Source organism: Cinclus cinclus, chromosome Z (genome assembly GCF_963662255.1).
Source record: "Cinclus cinclus chromosome Z, bCinCin1.1, whole genome shotgun sequence".
In the NCBI taxonomy this organism is placed as follows: Eukaryota; Metazoa; Chordata; class Aves; order Passeriformes; family Cinclidae; genus Cinclus; species Cinclus cinclus.
The window spans coordinates 38,232,941-38,249,204 of NC_085084.1; the positions used below are offsets into that span (position 1 = coordinate 38,232,941).

A 16,264-nucleotide genomic window follows, 5' to 3' on the forward strand; every position below is an offset into this window, starting at 1 on the left:
TTCTTTTCTTTCTTTTCCTTCCTTCCTTTCTTTCTTTCTTTCTTTCTTTTCCTTCCTTTCTTCCTTCCTTCCCATCTGCAGCAGGCAGCCCCCTCTGAGGCACACGTTTGCCCAGGGAAGCTCCCTCAGGTGCACCTCAGATGGGCGAGCCTCCTTGGAAATGCTACAGCAGTGCACCAGGAGGATGATGTGATTTTAGTGGATGTGTTGCTTAGCTTTCCATGTTTTCATCAATGTACCTTTTTAGGCCTGTGTCCCACCTTGTTCTGCAGCAAACAAGTGAGGAAGAAGGGCTCTGAAAGGCCTTCCTGAGGTTTTGTCCCACAGCTGGCACTGAAGGGGGGATTTCCATTGGTGCTGCCTTTTAGAGCCCCACCTGCATCAAGCCTCATGATTTAACACAGGACAATGAGTGGCCAAAGGTGCTGTTCTCTTTTTTGGTTTCTCCTCACATCATCATGGTCCCTTCTCCGTGTTCAGCTTCTCAGCGTGGGCTACAAGGGCTTCCTGTGTTCTTGGTGTTACTCCCAGATGCCTTGAGCAACAGCTTATGGACTAGGCGGGCTTTTTGTGTTGCTTTGTAGCAGAGGAGAACTTTGCAGGTGCCTTTTGGCCTTAGCTGAAGTGAGAAGGTGTGCTTCTCTGCATGACTTCACAAGGCAGCCTAGAGCAGCTGCTATTGTGATGTCAGCGGCCGCATCCCAGCGCTGTCAAGGCAAAGTTGCTGTGCCCAGGCACGGGAGGCCTCAGTGGGCAGAGCAGCTCTTTGGCATGCTCCCTGCAGGTGCAACCTGCTGATCGACGAGGTCTCTGACAGCCAGCTGCACCCTGAGAGCTCTCGCAGGATTTTTGTTTGTCCCCACAAGTGCTGTCTGGAGCTGACTTGAGCAGCATAGCTCCCGCCATGGAGAGAGTGTGTGCTGCAGTTTGCACGGCTTTTACCGTGGCTTATTCTGGCTACTTTTTCACCCACCTGGCACGTAAGTAGGCGCTTCTATTCGGTGCAGCAGATGGAAGGCCAAAGGCCATGAAGAGGCCTTTTGTTGGGTAAAGCTGCTGTCAGCAGCTGCAGCTGACAAGGGGGTGTCTCTAGCCAGCGGGGCGTGGGCTGCATTTGTAATGTAGCCTGCTGGGCTTCTTCTCCCCACACGGCATGGCCTGTGGCAGTGGAGTCTGGAATCTCCTGCGTTTGCTGGCTCAAGAATGACAACTTCTAAGAGGGGAAGACAGGGAGAGCTTAGAAGGAGCGCTTGGAAAAACTGCGCTGCTCTCCAGGACTGAGGGGAAGCCTCTTCTTGTCTGCATTCCCCCATCCCAGCACATGTGTGTGGGACTTGACAGTTCCTGTGTGCTGAAAGAGCCCTTCCCTCTGTGAGGAAATCACAGAATCAGCTTGGGAAAGGCCCTTGAAATAGACATTTCAGACAAGTTCCGGTATGCTGCTGGGCACAGGAGGTGTTGCTGTGCAGCGTCACATTAGAACTGCCACCATGGCTAAAGGGCTTGGGCTGAAGCATTTCGGGGCAAAAGTTTTCAGCAAGCTCGTGGCAACTGACGCTTGCATCTCTTCAGAAAACTGAAATACAGGAAGGAGACGAGCTGTAGCTCCTGCTGGGTGGGGCAGGGCAGAAACAATGACTGTTTCAGAACTTGGACTTCATGGGCCTCAGGTTTCTGAGGGTTGAGTGGCCAAAAAGGACAAAAGACAGACACGAGGCAATCCTTTGTGCTGTTGTCTTGCTTGCTGTGTGACACGAGGCTTGCTGCTGGAGGCATGGAGTGAAAGCAGTATGCTCTGGCTTTGGGTTGATTTTTGGTGGGTTTTCCCGGAGCGGGCAGTTTTCTCACAGCATGGGGTTCTTTTTCCTTTGTGTGTTGCAGGTCACATCGCCCGTGCCTGGAGAGAATCCAGCCCTTGGGTGAGTGGGAAAGGAGCCTTTGGCGTTGGTAGCATTGGACAGCTGTGGAGCAAGCTGTGAGCTGGGCCTGCTGCAGTCCAGTGCCAGCCTGCTTGGATGAATGAAAGTACAGTGCAGGCTCTCTGCAGCAGCAGCAGCAGCAGCAGCAGCAGCAGCAGCAGCAGCAATGTGTGGAGGATGTGTGTCTGTTTTGCCCAGTTCCATTTCAGAGCTTTTAAGCAGTGGAAAGTGGGGTTGCTCGTTGCTTGAATGCATGATGGAATTTCTCCTGTGCAAGAGAGCGCAGTCTGCTCTGATTGGTGCAATTAGCTGGGGGCTGAGCAACTTAGAATCCAGATGATTCCTCCTTAGTGCATCTGGGTTCTAGAGCTGAATATCAAGAAGGTTGCCTGTCCCTCCCGTTGCTGTCTGTCTGCAGAGCCCAAAAGCAACCTCAGAGCCTCCTGCGGCTGCGCATCTTCCTGAAGAAGAGGCCAAAGGGGAGGAAGATGCCCACCAAGCTGCAGCTGCTGCTACTGTGGGGCCTGAGCATCCAGCATCAGTAAGTGGCAGCTGGGAGTGGCCCTGTGGCTGGAGCAAAGGAGAGCTGGAAGTTTTTGATCAGACAGCACCTCCCCTGCGTAGTTGAAGATGCTGAGTCAGGCTGGAATCTTTCTGGCACTTGCAGAGTGTTTCACCCCTGGGAAAGGGGTGTGGAACTTGGACATTTAGGCATCCGTTCCCCACCACTCTGATAGGGGCTGTGAATTCCTCTTAGCAAGAGACAAGAGGTAGCATTAGGGTGTCTTGGGATGCTGCTGGGGTACAAGTGAGGCCCTTGGTGGCCAGTGGCTGTGCAGGCTCCCTATCTCTGGTGAGGAGAGCCGTGCAAAGATGCACTTGACAGCCTTGCAGGATATGGAGGAGCCACTGTCCCCTGGAGGGACCTGGCCCTGCTCATCAGCAGCTGTGGGGAGCTCAAGGAGCAGCTAAGCTGCAGCAGGGGCCTGTAGCTGAATATCTGTCAGGTTCTGAATGACAGGTTCTTTCCTGTCCCTCCCGCTGCTGTCTGTGCCCAGAGCCCAAGGGCAGCACCAGCCCCTGCTCTTGCTGAACTTGGAGTCAAGGAAGAGGCTGAAGAGGAGGAAGGTGCTAATGAACCTGTCCCTGCTGTCAGCCCACGGCCTGAGCAGCCAACATCAGTAAGCGCCTGCTTTGGTCAGCGGTGTCTTTGGGGTCATGTTGTGCATGGGGTAAAAGCAGCCTTTGGAATTTGCGCCTTGTGTGAGAGAAGGGGGCAGCAAAAGCCGAGAGGTGAAGAGCCCAGGATGTGGCCAGCAGCATCTTCCAAGGGGCTTGCATTTGAAATGGGATTGGAGGGGCATCTGTGGCAGGCGTGTTTCTGACCCAAATTTGTTTCTTGTCCCAGAGCTCCACTTCCTCTGGCCTGGCGCCAGCACGAGCTGCAGCTGCCGGCTCTGAAGAAGCCTCCTGTCCCCAAGCTGGAAAGTCAAGCGCGAGCAGCTCGTGCACCTGGAGCACAAGTAGTTCCTCGGGCAGCATGGAGCAGCTGCTTAGAGAGAGGACAGAGGACGAGTGCCTGGCCCTGCTGAGTATGTCCTTTGTGATGCCTGTGTGCTGGAGCAGTGCCCTGTGTGATCGTGTGTCAGCGTGAGCTGTCCCACCTGCAGTTCCTGCTGGGCTGAGTGTCGGCTGCTGCGGCCTCCACACAGGAGCTGTTGTTGTGCTTGGAGGTGCTGAAGGAACAGCGGGCTCTTGCTGCTGCCTCTGAGGGCAGCCTGGCGTGCTTTGGCTTTGCCTGAGCTTGCCTCAGTACAAAAGGCAAAAGAGAGATGGTTTGTGGCTGAGCAGGAGGCCGGGACCTTGTGAATGAGGCGACTTCAGGGAGCTCCTGTGGGGCCCAGCTCCTGTGGGGCACAGCCAAGGTCATCTTCAGATCATAGCCTCTCCTGAAGGCTGAGGAACCTCATTGTTAAGGCCCATGGCAATAGGTTGCAACGTCAGCTGCTGCTGCTGCTCTTGCAAGCCAGAAAGGCATTGTTTAGGTAAAGTGCTGCTTCAAGGCGGAGATCATGCCTCTGCTGGAAGCACTGCGCACTATTCTTCCGCTTCTGGAGCGGGCAGCTGTTGATACAAATTGATTGCAGAAGCCAAGGTGCCTTTGCTGCTTGCAAGGATGCCAGCAATTGTTGAATGGCGCAGAGTGTTCATGGCCAAGAACAGAAAGGTTTGGGTTTTATAGACCACACTCACTTGTCTTGATCGTGGCCTTCTGATCTCTGTGTCCTTGGACTGTTTCTCCACGTGCTTAGATTTTAGTTTAGGCTTCTAGTTTAGTGCAGACCGTATGTGCTGCAGAGCTGCTTGTCCTGCTGCTGTTGTTTTGGTGGTGCTGCTGGTGGTGCTGGTGCGGCAATGGTGTTGTTGTTTGTCCAGTGAGGGAGTTGAAAGGGCCCAGTGTGCCAGAGAGTGGGGCTGCCTTGGTGATCTGCTGCAGGCTGGCATCTCAGTTTTGAAGTGAGCATCTTTCCTTTGGGTTTTTACAGGGATGCTGGTGAGCGAAGGAGATCCGGAGGCTAAATATACAGAACTGGAAATTATTGGCAAAGGGTGAGTGCAGCCACAGGTGCTTCTTCAAAGGGAGGGGCTGTGTACTTTGCTGCTGTCACCTGTCGCCGGAGTGATGTCAGGCAAGCTGCAAAGCTGTGCAGACGCTGCGCTGAGACGCTGCTATGTCTCAGTTTTGGTCAGCATTGATAGCTGTGGTCTGAAGGCATGGCAAAGACACCTGGATGCTGGAATGGTCCTTTCTGCAGCAAGGAGCAGCACCTGGCACATCTCCTGTCCCTCAAGTGTCTTTCCCCCTCTTGCCGCTTTTCTTGGGACAAATCATTTCTCTGTGTCCCAAAAGGATACAGGATCTGTGGCAATGAAAGGAGGAAAAACTTCATTGCCTCCAAGGTCAAGGTAGCAGCTGCGGGCTGTCAGGGAACAGCTCTCAGGAAGCTTTGTTCCAGCGTTTTGCTGAAAACAAGGTTCAGTGGTCAGGATGACCACCTAGCTAGTCTAGAAGCCAAAAGCAGACACAAAAGCAGCAGCTCTCTTTTGTAGCTGAGGTGGCAAAAGCCAAAGCTTCAGGCCAGTGTCCAATGCCAATGCACTCTAGAGGAAAAGGCATCGAGTGCCTGAGGGGAGAGCCCTCGTGGATCCTGTGGGGTTGCGGCCTTTCCTGCAAAGAAAGCACCAAGCTATTCCCTACTGAAAGCCAGCTCTGCTGACTGTCAGTGGGATTGATTTGCAACATTTCCTCTGGGAGGAGCCAAATGTAGAAGAAGTCCCCTGAAAAGTAGAGTGCTTCCTGTGTCTGCTGCACCCAAGAGAAGCAGCTGCCCATGGCTCTGGAGCCAGAAGGCAGCTGTCTGAGGATCTTCTGCTTTGAGCACTTCTCCATTTGTGTGTGCAGCAGTGGAGACCTGTGCCTGCTCTGCCTGTGGCTGCAGCTGTGGCTGGAGACTACTTTCCTTGTCAGCTGCAGAAAGGATGTGTGTTGAGAGGTTTTCTTCTGATGTCTGTGACATGGCTTCAAGCTTCTCAGAAGGCCTGTGTGGAGGTGCCTGAGTGTGGCACATCCACTGCAAGGAGAAGTGTGAGCAGGCCCAACGGCCATGTGTGTGTGTGTGTGTGTGTGTGTGTGTGTGTGTCTGGAAAAATCACAGACACGCACGGCCACAGAAAGAGAAAGGGGGAAAGGAGCCAGAGCAGAATGTGTCGCGGTGCATTTGCTGTTTGTCCCTGGCCTCTTTTTCCTCCTTGGGCCACAGTGTCTGGCTTCTGCAGGGACTAAAGGACTTCTCCTTTCTCTGCTGCTGTTTTGTTTCTAGGGGTTTCGGCACTGTGTGCACAGCAGTGGAGACTGCCACAGGAGAAGAGGTAAGTGTCAAGCGGTGCTGCAGCTTGTGCAGCTCTCGAGTGCCCTCCCCTGTGCTGTGAGCTGTGCCTGAGCTTTGGGTCGCCAGTAGAGCTTTGCTGCAAAGGCAACTGAAGTGCAGAGCAGGGTCTGCCTGCCAAGCCCAGTGGGGACAGACTGTGTCCTTCTGAGCTGCCGCAAGCAATGCAAGGAGGCCAAGGGCTGTCTTTCTGAGGAGGACACGCTAGCTGGTTCTTAGTGGCAAGGCGGTGTCTTAGAGAATGGCGGTGCCCTTTGGGGCTTTGGCTCGCGGTTCCCGACTTCTCCTTTCGCGCTGTCAGCAAATCCATGGGAATTTTGATGGTAGTTCCTTAGGCACGTGCAGTGCTGCCCTTGGGAACTGTGCTTAGAGAGAGAGGTCTGCAAGGAGTCTCTCAAGGGCCTAAGCCCTGCTCAGAGCCTGGTGTGTATCACTAGAGGATCAAGGCATGAGCTATTTCTTTTTAGAATCAGTCAGGAATTGCAAATGTCACTGGTGTGCTAAAAAGCATTTTAGCAGAACAAATGGAAAATTGCTGAAGTGAGGATGTGCTAGCCTTGTTTTTTTTTGATGTGTCCTTAATGATGTTCTCATCATGACAACAATTTTTCCATAAAATCTGTCGGTTTTTATTTCTCTGGGGGGTGTGGGGTGGGCTGGGGGGGACGGTCAGGATGTTTGTAGGGCGGCATTTTATCTGTCATATCTGTAAGGGTTTGCCCAGTTGTTGTGCAGTGAAGAATGCCGGTGGCCACCGGAGTAATGATCAAGCCCCCTAGAAATGGCCAAGGTTTCCCAGGAGTTTTGCTCCATTTTTCCTAGGCCTAAGTTGTTTCCTGCTTGCAAGTGGTGTGTGAATTCAAAATGGGGATGATAAAGTGAGGCCCTGGGGGAAGAATGTGGGTGCAGCGAGGGTGGTTAGAGCTTTGAGCTGGAGAGTTGAGACTGTGTTTCTGCCAGGTTTGCAAGGCAAAGGGTTTCTGGCTGTGTGTCCTGGGAGTGGCGACCAAGGAAGCAGTGTAAAGGGCTCTTGCAAGCTCAGCTTCCGGTTCCTCTGATGTCCAGTCCCAAGGCATTTTGGCACAGCGCAGCTGTATCATCCCAAAATCACAGTGTCCCTGTTGGCCTTGTGTTCCTGTGCCATCGACTTCTTTGATCCATGGTTTGCATGTCGTTTTAGGTGGCCATAAAGAAAATCAGTCTGTTGCAAGTGAAGAGCAACGAACTGTGCGTGAATGAAATCCAGGTCATGCGGGACAATAAGAACGCCAATGTGGTGAACTATGTAGACAGGTGAGTGGTTCTGCTCTTCTGCCGTGAAGGGTCACTGACGTGCTGCAAGCCAGAGGTTCAAGCACTCCTTTGGTTGCTGGCAGAGGGTGGAGCTATGTTAATTCCTTCCCCTTTCTGGGCTGATCCACAGCATCTTGGAGGAGTTTGCATGGGGGCTGCATTTATCTTTTGCGGCATATCTAGTTTGAAGTGCGCTTTCAAAGAGCAGGTCTCGGCCCAATTTTACTGCGTCAGCAGCCTCCAAGTTCCTGCCCTCCGTGCCCATTGTCCTGTTGGGTTTGGTGTTTGATTTTTCCCCCAAGGTTCTTGAGTTCTGACAAAGCACTGGAGATGGTATTTCCCATGGCCTGTTGCACAGCTGTGCATACCAAGCAGTCTTTTCTACTGCACAGAGTTCAAGCCCTGTAGAGCCTTGTGAATGCCTATTCCCTTCGTCCTGTCTTCCTCGGAGAGAGACACGGACAAAAGGGTCCATCAGGTCACGCAAGCGCACGCATTCACCTGCAGGTGGTTGTTTCCTCCTTTCAGCTACCTGCTGCACGAGGAACTCTGGCTCGTGATGGAATACATGGACGGAGGGTCTTTGCACGATGTCATTAGGGAGATCCAAATGGCAGAAGGAGAGATAGCAGCTGTGTCCCGCGAGGTAAGGGATTGCGTTGGTGCTTGCCATGGCTTGGGTGGAATGGGTGGGAAGGGGAGGATTGATTTCATCTTCCGAGCTTCCTTTCTGCCTATCTCTTGTGACTGGCAGAGCAGGGGCAAGTGCATCTGGAGGGCCTGCCAAGGTGCGGGCCCTTCTTCTAGTGCGTTTGTTTGCGTTGGCCTCTGCAAACACTTGCCTGCTGGCTGTGTGTGCTGCATTCCTTCCCTGTAAGAGCAGCCGTGCTGGTGGCACAGTGTCAACCGAGTGGCAAAGACAAAGAGACACTCACAGGACTCTGCCAGAGCTCAGCCTCCAAGGAGAGCTTTGCACCCAAAGGGGCATTTGCAAAGGCATTTGCTGTCATCTGGCTGGAGAGAGCACAGGCACTGCAGCGGTGCTCCTTCAGTCTGTGTTTGCAGGGCACTGGCCAGAAAAAGCATTGCCCTTTCTCTTTCAAAGCGAATACACCCTCTCTTAGAAAGGCCCTGCTGTCGTCATGTTGCAGCAGCAAGCTCTTGCCCTCCCCTCAGCCTTGCCTGCCATGGCTCGGCGTCCCCCAGCAAGTCAGTCTTGCAGATGTGCCACTGCACTGCATGAGGGACGAAGTCAGATCTCCTGTTTGTTTTTCCTCCCTCAGTGCCTGCAAGGCCTGGATTTCCTTCACTGCAAGCAAGTGATCCACCGAGACATCAAAAGCCACAACATTCTCCTGGGCTTGGATGGATCTGTCAAGCTGGGTGGGTGTTGTTAAGGGCAGGCCTAGCCGTGGTGGGCTGTGGGCTGGGGGTGCATTTGAGTGACTTCCAGTTGCCCAAGAGTGGTGCCCGTGGCAGTGCAGGCTGCCCTGCTGCAAGCGCAGAGCACAGCCACAAGGTGCAGGGCGGTGTGGCTGGGAAGAAGGTGTCAGGAGGGGCTTTGGGCTGTGTGTGCCCTCACGCAAGCAAGGCAGTTTCAGTCTGGAGCTTCAGGGAACTAAAAGCCACTGTGTGAAACGGGGGGCTTTTGCTAAGTGGCCCATCTGCTATTTCCTCAGCTGCAGCTGTTAGGAATGCCAGCATGCCATTCCCGTTTGCATTCCCTTTGGATTCCACACTGCCTTCTTGGGCACTGGGAGAGTGGGGACTTCTTCTCTTTGCTTTCCTACTTCACGCTGGCTTGATCCGAGTGTGTTTTTTCTCCTCAGCTGATTTTGGCCTCGCTGCTCAGCTCACGGCTGAGCAGAGCAAACGCAGATCGGCTGTCGGGACTACTTACTGGATGGCGCCTGAAATTTTCACCAGGAAGCCCTACGGCCCCAAAGTGGACATCTGGTCCTTTGGCATCGTGGGGATGGAGATGGTGGAAGGAGCTCCTCCTTACCTGATGGAAACCTCCCGCACGGTGCGCTGCAACTTCTCTCAGATGCTCCCGTCCCTCTAAGAAAATCTGCCCCCGTTCTTCTGCCTGCCAAGCTTGGTAACACCTGAAGACCATAGCTCCCGGGCTGCATAGTCTCTTGTGCTTCTTGCCCTGTATTATTCCCCTTGCCCTTGAATTAGGAACGGCCCAAAGTACGCTGATGCCATTTGCTTGCTGGCAGCTTTGCCTAAGGGAGCAGTGAGCAGCGCAAAGCTGCATGTTACGGTAGAATCCTTGTGAAGAATAGAGTTAGACCAAAGTCCCTCTTCCAAAGCGGCGGTAGAGCTGGTGTCAGTCCTCGGAGAAGCCGAGTGTGCTTTTGCTGATGGATTTGCTCCTGATTCCCAATCAGCCCATGAAATCAGGGCTGAAGGCAGGAGCCTTTGCACATTGGACTGGCTGTGGTTGCCTCTGGCTTTGGGTTCAGTTGGTTGGGGTGGGAAAGGCATGTCACAGCCTCTGGCGGGGAAGAAAGGGCCACTTGTGAGAGTGCAGCTTGGCCAGCGGGGTGTGGGTGAGCAGTTTTGGGTGCGAAGGAGACAGGTGGAGTGTGGCGTTGCCTTCTTCTCTAGGCTCGACAGCTGATCAGCACCGGGGGCACCCCGAAGCTGCAGAAGCCCAGGCAGCAGTCGGCTTGGTTGCGAGACTTTCTGCACTGCTGCCTGGAGACAGACGAGGACAGGCGCTGGTCTGCCCAGGAACTTCTGCAGGTAAAAGGCAGAGCAGCTACAGGCTGTGCCAGCTACCCACTGCCAGGGGCTCCTCCTCTGCTCAAGTCCAAGGCGTCAGGTGGGCCCCGCTCCTAAGAATCTCCATTCTGGGGGCTTTCCAAAGGAAAAACAAGGAGAATCCCGGCCTGCCATGGCTTGGAAGGAGCCTTGCAATGACAATTAGACTAAGTCTCCTTAAGCTGCAGACCTCTGGCTTCATGCATTTGTGGAATTGGAAGCCATGTTTGCCTGTGGCAGGAAAGTCCTGGACAGGGAGACAGAGGTGCACAGACTGCCCTCGTTTCTCTGTGTCTCTGGTAGCCAGAGAAAGGCTGCTTCAGCCTGTGAGGAAAGCAGAAGTTCATTTGTTCTTTTTCTCTTTGGGCAGCATCCGTTTGTAACTTCAGCCAAGCCGACCTCCAGCCTGACGCCTCTGATCATGGCAGCGCAGCAGTTTATGGCTGACAGAAGATTCTAGCCGTGCAAGAGGCCGTTGTTGTTTGTTGTTCTTTTGAGTTTGTAGGTTGGAAGGAGTAGTTTGTAGTTTGTAGTTTGTAGATAGTTTAGACTGATAGTCAAAATAAATACTGTAAAACCATCACTGTGTTGGAAGCTTCCCTTCCTTCTGTGAATAAGCTGTAAATTTGAGTCTGAATGGTCAGGTGTTTCTAAAGCATGGGAAGATAGAGGGATGGGGTTTGGGAGTCAGTTTGGAAGTGGGCGGAGGTCTTCCTCCAGAACAAACCTCCTTGTGGAGATACAGGCTTTTAGCTGTGAATAGAGGAGCAGAAGAGGGCAAAACAGAGCAGAGCAGGGGTGTCACTGCTGGGGACGCCGCTGTGGCCGTGGTTGTGTGGCAGCTGCTGGGAAAGTTTGGGAGTGTCTGTGCTGCCCTGGGCAGAGAGGAAGGCAGCCAGGCTTCTCCACAGGCTCAGGCGCAGGTGAGTGTCCAGCAGGAACATGCGTTCTCCTACGGGAACTGAGGCCAAGATGAGGGATGAAAAGTTCTGCAGTTTGGATCTGTGTGAGCCAAGGGCTGTGTCAGCTGGGCACCCCGCACTAGGGAAGGAGCTGCCCAGACAGAGCTCCCTGGGGTCATGCTGCACACGAGGCTGGCAGGAGACACAGCCAGGGCAGGGGACCCAAAGTGCCCAAAGAGATATTCCTGACCATCCCACATGCTGCTCAGTATTTCAAGCTGGGTGCCTGCAGGAGGAAGGATGTTTGGAGTGATGGCATTTGTCTTCTCAAGTCACTGTGAGGCTTGAGGGGTCCCTGATGTCCTGGAGATGTGAAACACCTGCCTCCCCTTGTGTGCTGGTTTTACCCTGGCGGGCGTGCCCACTAGCAAGTTTTTCCCCATGAGAACTTCCTCTGTGGATTGATGGGACCAATTGGAGGCTGGTTTAGTTGTTGACAGCCTGAGAAAAGAATTGGAAAAGTCGGTTTGCTCCGTGCATCACATTTGAAGCAGGTAAGCCCCGGGAACGCTCTCTTGCATTTTTGGCCTCTTAAGGTGTGGCATTGGCCTAGCACCGGTCCCTTCTAGTATGGGGCCCGGGCCAGGCACAGGGCCAAGCTCCAGAGGCTGCCGGGCCCCATCTTTAAGCAGGGGCCCCAGTGGTCAAGAGGAGGAGAGGCCCATTGCTGGGATCCTCGCCTTTTCCCGGTGCGGCTGTGGCTCGGCGGGGCCCTGCCCTGCCCCGGCTGGGAGCAGCCCTGGGGTGGCCGAGCCTGCCCGGCCGCCCTCACGGCCTGGGGGGAGGCAGCTGGGCCCCGTTTGGGAGAGCCCCCCACGGCATTGTGTGCTGGGCAAGGCAGAGGGAGAACCCCCGGCCTGCAGCTGGAGCCGGGTGCAGTGAGAGCCGGAAGAAAGCCATGGAGCCAGAGCCTTGGCACCCATTTCTCCTCTGGCTGGACTTTGCAGTTTTCGTCCTGCCCCTCCAGCGTGGCCTGGGCGGCCTGAGCTCCTGACACAGCTGCCGCATGGCCGGGCCCATCTCCTGCAACTTCTGTGGGAGATTTTAAGTTTTTTTCCAATGCTCAGATAAGACTTACCGCCTTTCATCTTCCCGTGGGTGAGAGGAAGAAGAACAGAAAAGATACACCAAAGTCAATGAAGTCAAAGCTAAGTTTCTAAATGGAAGGAGAATGAAGAGACTCCATGAAGGTGGGCTGAAATATCTTTTTTGTAAGTTATAGGGGTGGACTGTGCTTCACAAACATTTTCTTTAAACCATGGAAAAAAAGAGAGACCTGGGGTGGTGGGGGGGTGGAGCAAGGTGTAAAGGGTTTGAAGAATCCTTTGCCCTGAGGAAAAGAGGGGGATCTCTGTTCCTGGGAATAATATATAAACAGAGAGAGAAGTGAGCTAAAGAGAACTTTTGCCTTGGAGTAGCTCATCCTTACAAGTAATACCCCATGACTTTTTACCATGGCCCGCAACTCAGTTGTGAACAGACTGTGAAGTGGGAGGAGTTTCCTGACAGCAGATCCCGGGCAGCTGTGAATCCTGAGCAAGTGGAGTCAAAAGAGAACTGGCAATTTCCTCTCTTAGTAAAAGATCCTTATAGCTAAAGAAAAAGAAACTCCTCTCCCTAAAGTGAACTGGAAAAGATAATTCACGGAAGAAATTGACGGAAGTGTCTCTGCATGTTGTTAAGCTGTAACAAAGGGGGAAAGAAGAGCTGGTCTGAAAATCTGCTCTGAATTTATTATTCTTATTCTTTGTGTAGTTAATAAAGTCTTTTTCTTTATTCCCTTTGTAAGTGTTTGGCCTGCTTTACTTTTACTCCTAATTCTAGTTCACCACAAAAGGTAACGATATTAAAATTGGCAAACCTTAAACTATTACATTATTGGTACATTGGCCCGGAAACAAACAAACAAACAAACGAAACCATTACACCTTGGGAAATGGGAAATGAGCTCTTTGCTCATTCGCTTGTGGGAAATGCAAAGCCCAGAGAGCTCTCCGGGCCTTGTGCATCCAGGCTCAGAGGTAGAGATGGATACAATGTTTAACCTGAGACTTTAGGGAAGGCCTTTAGAATTACAAGCTAAAAAGTGAAGCAGACAGGAAAGAGGAATACAGGTTTGCACTTGAAATGGAAATATGTTTTAAGCAAAGGGAAAGATGTGTTATGCAAGCCAGGCAATACGTTAAGTAAGGTTGCAAAAGGTTTTCAAACGTAGCAATAGAACTTGTTCTAAAGTGAGTGAAAAGATGAAGATGCAGCAATGTGAATTTAGAAATGCTGTATGATTGGTTGAAAAATGATGCATTCTGGCAAGGCTGCAGAAAGTAAGGAATTAATGATTGCTATGAAAAGATGTTCACAAGTTTTGCAGAAGTATGTGACTAGTGAAAAAACGAACATAAGGCATCGGAATGAAGAAGGGAAAGGCTTCTGATACTATGGCACTGGATGTAACACCTTTAATGCCTCACCTTTCTATGAGATTGATGCCATAAGGCTAGAAAGCACTTTTTATCCAGTCTCTCAGTTGCCCCATTTCTCCTAACATTATTTTTCCGATATGGTGGGAACACGAGTTCTGCTACGGGAACTGAGGCCAAGATGAGGGATGAAAAGTTCTGCAGTTTGGATCTGTGTGAGCCAAGGGCTGTGTCAGCTGGGCACCCCGCACTAGGGAAGGAGCTGCCCAGACAGAGCTCCCTGGGGTCATGCTGCACACGAGGCTGGCAGGAGACACAGCCAGGGCAGGGGACCCAAAGTGGCCAAAGAGATATTCCTGACCATCCCACATGCTGCTCAGTATTTCAAGCTGGGTACCAGCAGGAGAAAGGATGTTTGGAGTGATGGCATTTGTCTTCTCAAGTCACTGTGAGGCTTGAGGGGTCCCTGATGTCCTGGAGATGTGAAACACCTGCCTCCCCTTGTGTGCTGGTTTTACCCTGGCGGGCGTGCCCACTAGCAAGTTTTTCCCCATGAGAACTTCCTCTGTGGATTGATGGGACCAATTGGAGGCTGGTTTAGTTGTTGACAGCCTGAGAAAAGAATTGGAAAAGTCGGTTTGCTCCGTGCATCACATTTGAAGCAGGTAAGCCCCGGGAACGCTCTCTTGCATTTTTGGCCTCTTAAGGTGTGGCATTGGCCTAGCACCGGTCCCTTCTAGTATGGGGCCCGGGCCAGGCACAGGGCCAAGCTCCAGAGGCTGCCGGGCCCCATCTTTAAGCAGGGGCCCCAGTGGTCAAGAGGAGGAGAGGCCCATTGCTGGGATCCTCGCCTTTTCCCGGTGCGGCTGTGGCTCGGCGGGGCCCTGCCCTGCCCCGGCTCGGAGCAGCCCTGGGGTGGCCGAGCCCGCCCGGCCGCCCTCACGGCCTGGGGGGAGGCAGCTGGGCCCCGTTTGGGAGAGCCCCCCACGGCTTTGTGTGCTGGGCAAGGCAGAGGGAGAACCCCCGGCCTGCAGCTGGAGCCGGGTGCAGTGAGAGCCGGAAGAAAGCCATGGAGCCAGAGCCTTGGCACCCATTTCTCCTCTGGCTGGACTTTGCAGTTTTCGTCCTGCCCCTCCAGCGTGGCCTGGGCGGCCTGAGCTCCTGACACAGCTGCCGCATGGCCGGGCCCATCTCCTGCAACTTCTGTGGGAGATTTTAAGTTTTTTTCCAATGCTCAGATAAGACTTACCGCCTTTCATCTTCCCGTGGGTGAGAGGAAGAAGAACAGAAAAGATACACCAAAGTCAATGAAGTCAAAGCTAAGTTTCTAAATGGAAGGAGAATGAAGAGACTCCATGAAGGTGGGCTGAAATATCTTTTTTGTAAGTTATAGGGGTGGACTGTGCTTCACAAACATTTTCTTTAAACCATGGAAAAAAAGAGAGACCTGGGGTGGTGGGGGGGTGGAGCAAGGTGTAAAGGGTTTGAAGAATCCTTTGCCCTGAGGAAAAGAGGGGGATCTCTGTTCCTGGGAATAATATATAAACAGAGAGAGAAGTGAGCTAAAGAGAACTTTTGCCTTGGAGTAGCTCATCCTTACAAGTAATACCCCATGACTTTTTACCATGGCCCGCAACTCAGTTGTGAACAGACTGTGAAGTGGGAGGAGTTTCCTGACAGCAGATCCCGGGCAGCTGTGAATCCTGAGCAAGTGGAGTCAAAAGAGAACTGGCAATTTCCTCTCTTAGTAAAAGATCCTTATAGCTAAAGAAAAAGAAACTCCTCTCCCTAAAGTGAACTGGAAAAGATAATTTACGGAAGAAATTGACGGAAGTGTCTCTGCATGTTGTTAAGCTGTAACAAAGGGGGAAAGAAGAGCTGGTCTGAAAATCTGCTCTGAATTTATTATTCTTATTCTTTGTGTAGTTAATAAAGTCTTTTTCTTTATTCCCTTTGTAAGTGTTTGGCCTGCTTTACTTTTACTCCTAATTCTAGTTCACCACAAAAGGTAACGATATTAAAATTGGCAAACCTTAAACTATTACATTATTGGTACATTGGCCCGGAAACAAACAAACAAACAAACGAAACCATTACACCTTGGGAAATGGGAAATGAGCTCTTTGCTCATTCGCTTGTGGGAAATGCAAAGCCCAGAGAGCTCTCCGGGCCTTGTGCATCCAGGCTCAGAGGTAGAGATGGATACAATGTTTAACCTGAGACTTTAGGGAAGGCCTTTAGAATTACAAGCTAAAAAGTGAAGCAGACAGGAAAGAGGAATACAGGTTTGCACTTGAAATGGAAATATGTTTTAAGCAAAGGGAAAGATGTGTTATGCAAGCCAGGCAATACGTTAAGTAAGGTTGCAAAAGGTTTTCAAACGTAGCAATAGAACTTGTTCTAAAGTGAGTGAAAAGATGAAGATGCAGCAATGTGAATTTAGAAATGCTGTATGATTGGTTGAAAAATGATGCATTCTGGCAAGGCTGCAGAAAGTAAGGAATTAATGATTGCTATGAAAAGATGTTCACAAGTTTTGCAGAAGTATGTGACTAGTGAAAAAACGAACATAAGGCATCGGAATGAAGAAGGGAAAGGCTTCTGATACTATGGCACTGGATGTAACACCTTTAATGCCTCACCTTTCTATGAGATTGATGCCATAAGGCTAGAAAGCACTTTTTATCCAGTCTCTCAGTTGCCCCATTTCTCCTAACATTATTTTTCCGATATGGTGGGAACACGAGTTCTGCTACGGGAACTGAGGCCAAGATGAGGGATGAAAAGTTCTGCAGTTTGGATCTGTGTGAGCCAAGGGCTGTGTCAGCTGGGCACCCCGCACTAGGGAAGGAGCTGCCCAGACAGAGCTCCCTGGGGTCATGCTGCACACGAGGCTGGCAGGAGACACAGCCAGGGCAGGGGACCCAAAGTGCCCAAAGAGATATTCCTGA

General features: G+C 52.0%; 1 protein-coding gene across 1 annotated transcript; it reads left to right on the plus strand.

Moving 5' to 3' along the window:
• Positions 1–904: 904 nt before the first annotated feature.
• Positions 905–10,391, plus strand: LOC134056956 (serine/threonine-protein kinase PAK 3-like). Its single transcript, XM_062513917.1, has 11 exons — positions 905–980; positions 1,882–1,975; positions 3,328–3,407; positions 4,466–4,529; positions 5,801–5,849; positions 7,047–7,159; positions 7,688–7,805; positions 8,443–8,542; positions 8,989–9,185; positions 9,776–9,913; positions 10,302–10,391. Exons 1-11 carry the CDS (start codon positions 905–907, stop codon positions 10,389–10,391), a joined length of 1,119 nt encoding a protein of 372 aa, XP_062369901.1.
• The last annotated feature ends 5,873 nt before the right edge of the window (positions 10,392–16,264 follow it).

What these genes read in the sequence shown, in the direction of transcription:
- LOC134056956 (XM_062513917.1), top strand. Translation starts at nt 905, where the DNA reads ATGGAGAGAGTGTGTGCTGCAGTTTGCACGGCTTTTACCGTGGCTTAT. An exon ending in GGATGGATCTGTCAAGCTGG is followed by an intron (nt 8,543 to 8,988) that starts GTGGGTGTTGTT and finishes TTTTCTCCTCAG; the next exon opens with CTGATTTTGGCCTCGCTGCT. An exon ending in CTGCCCAGGAACTTCTGCAG is followed by an intron (nt 9,914 to 10,301) that starts GTAAAAGGCAGA and finishes CTCTTTGGGCAG; the next exon opens with CATCCGTTTGTAACTTCAGC.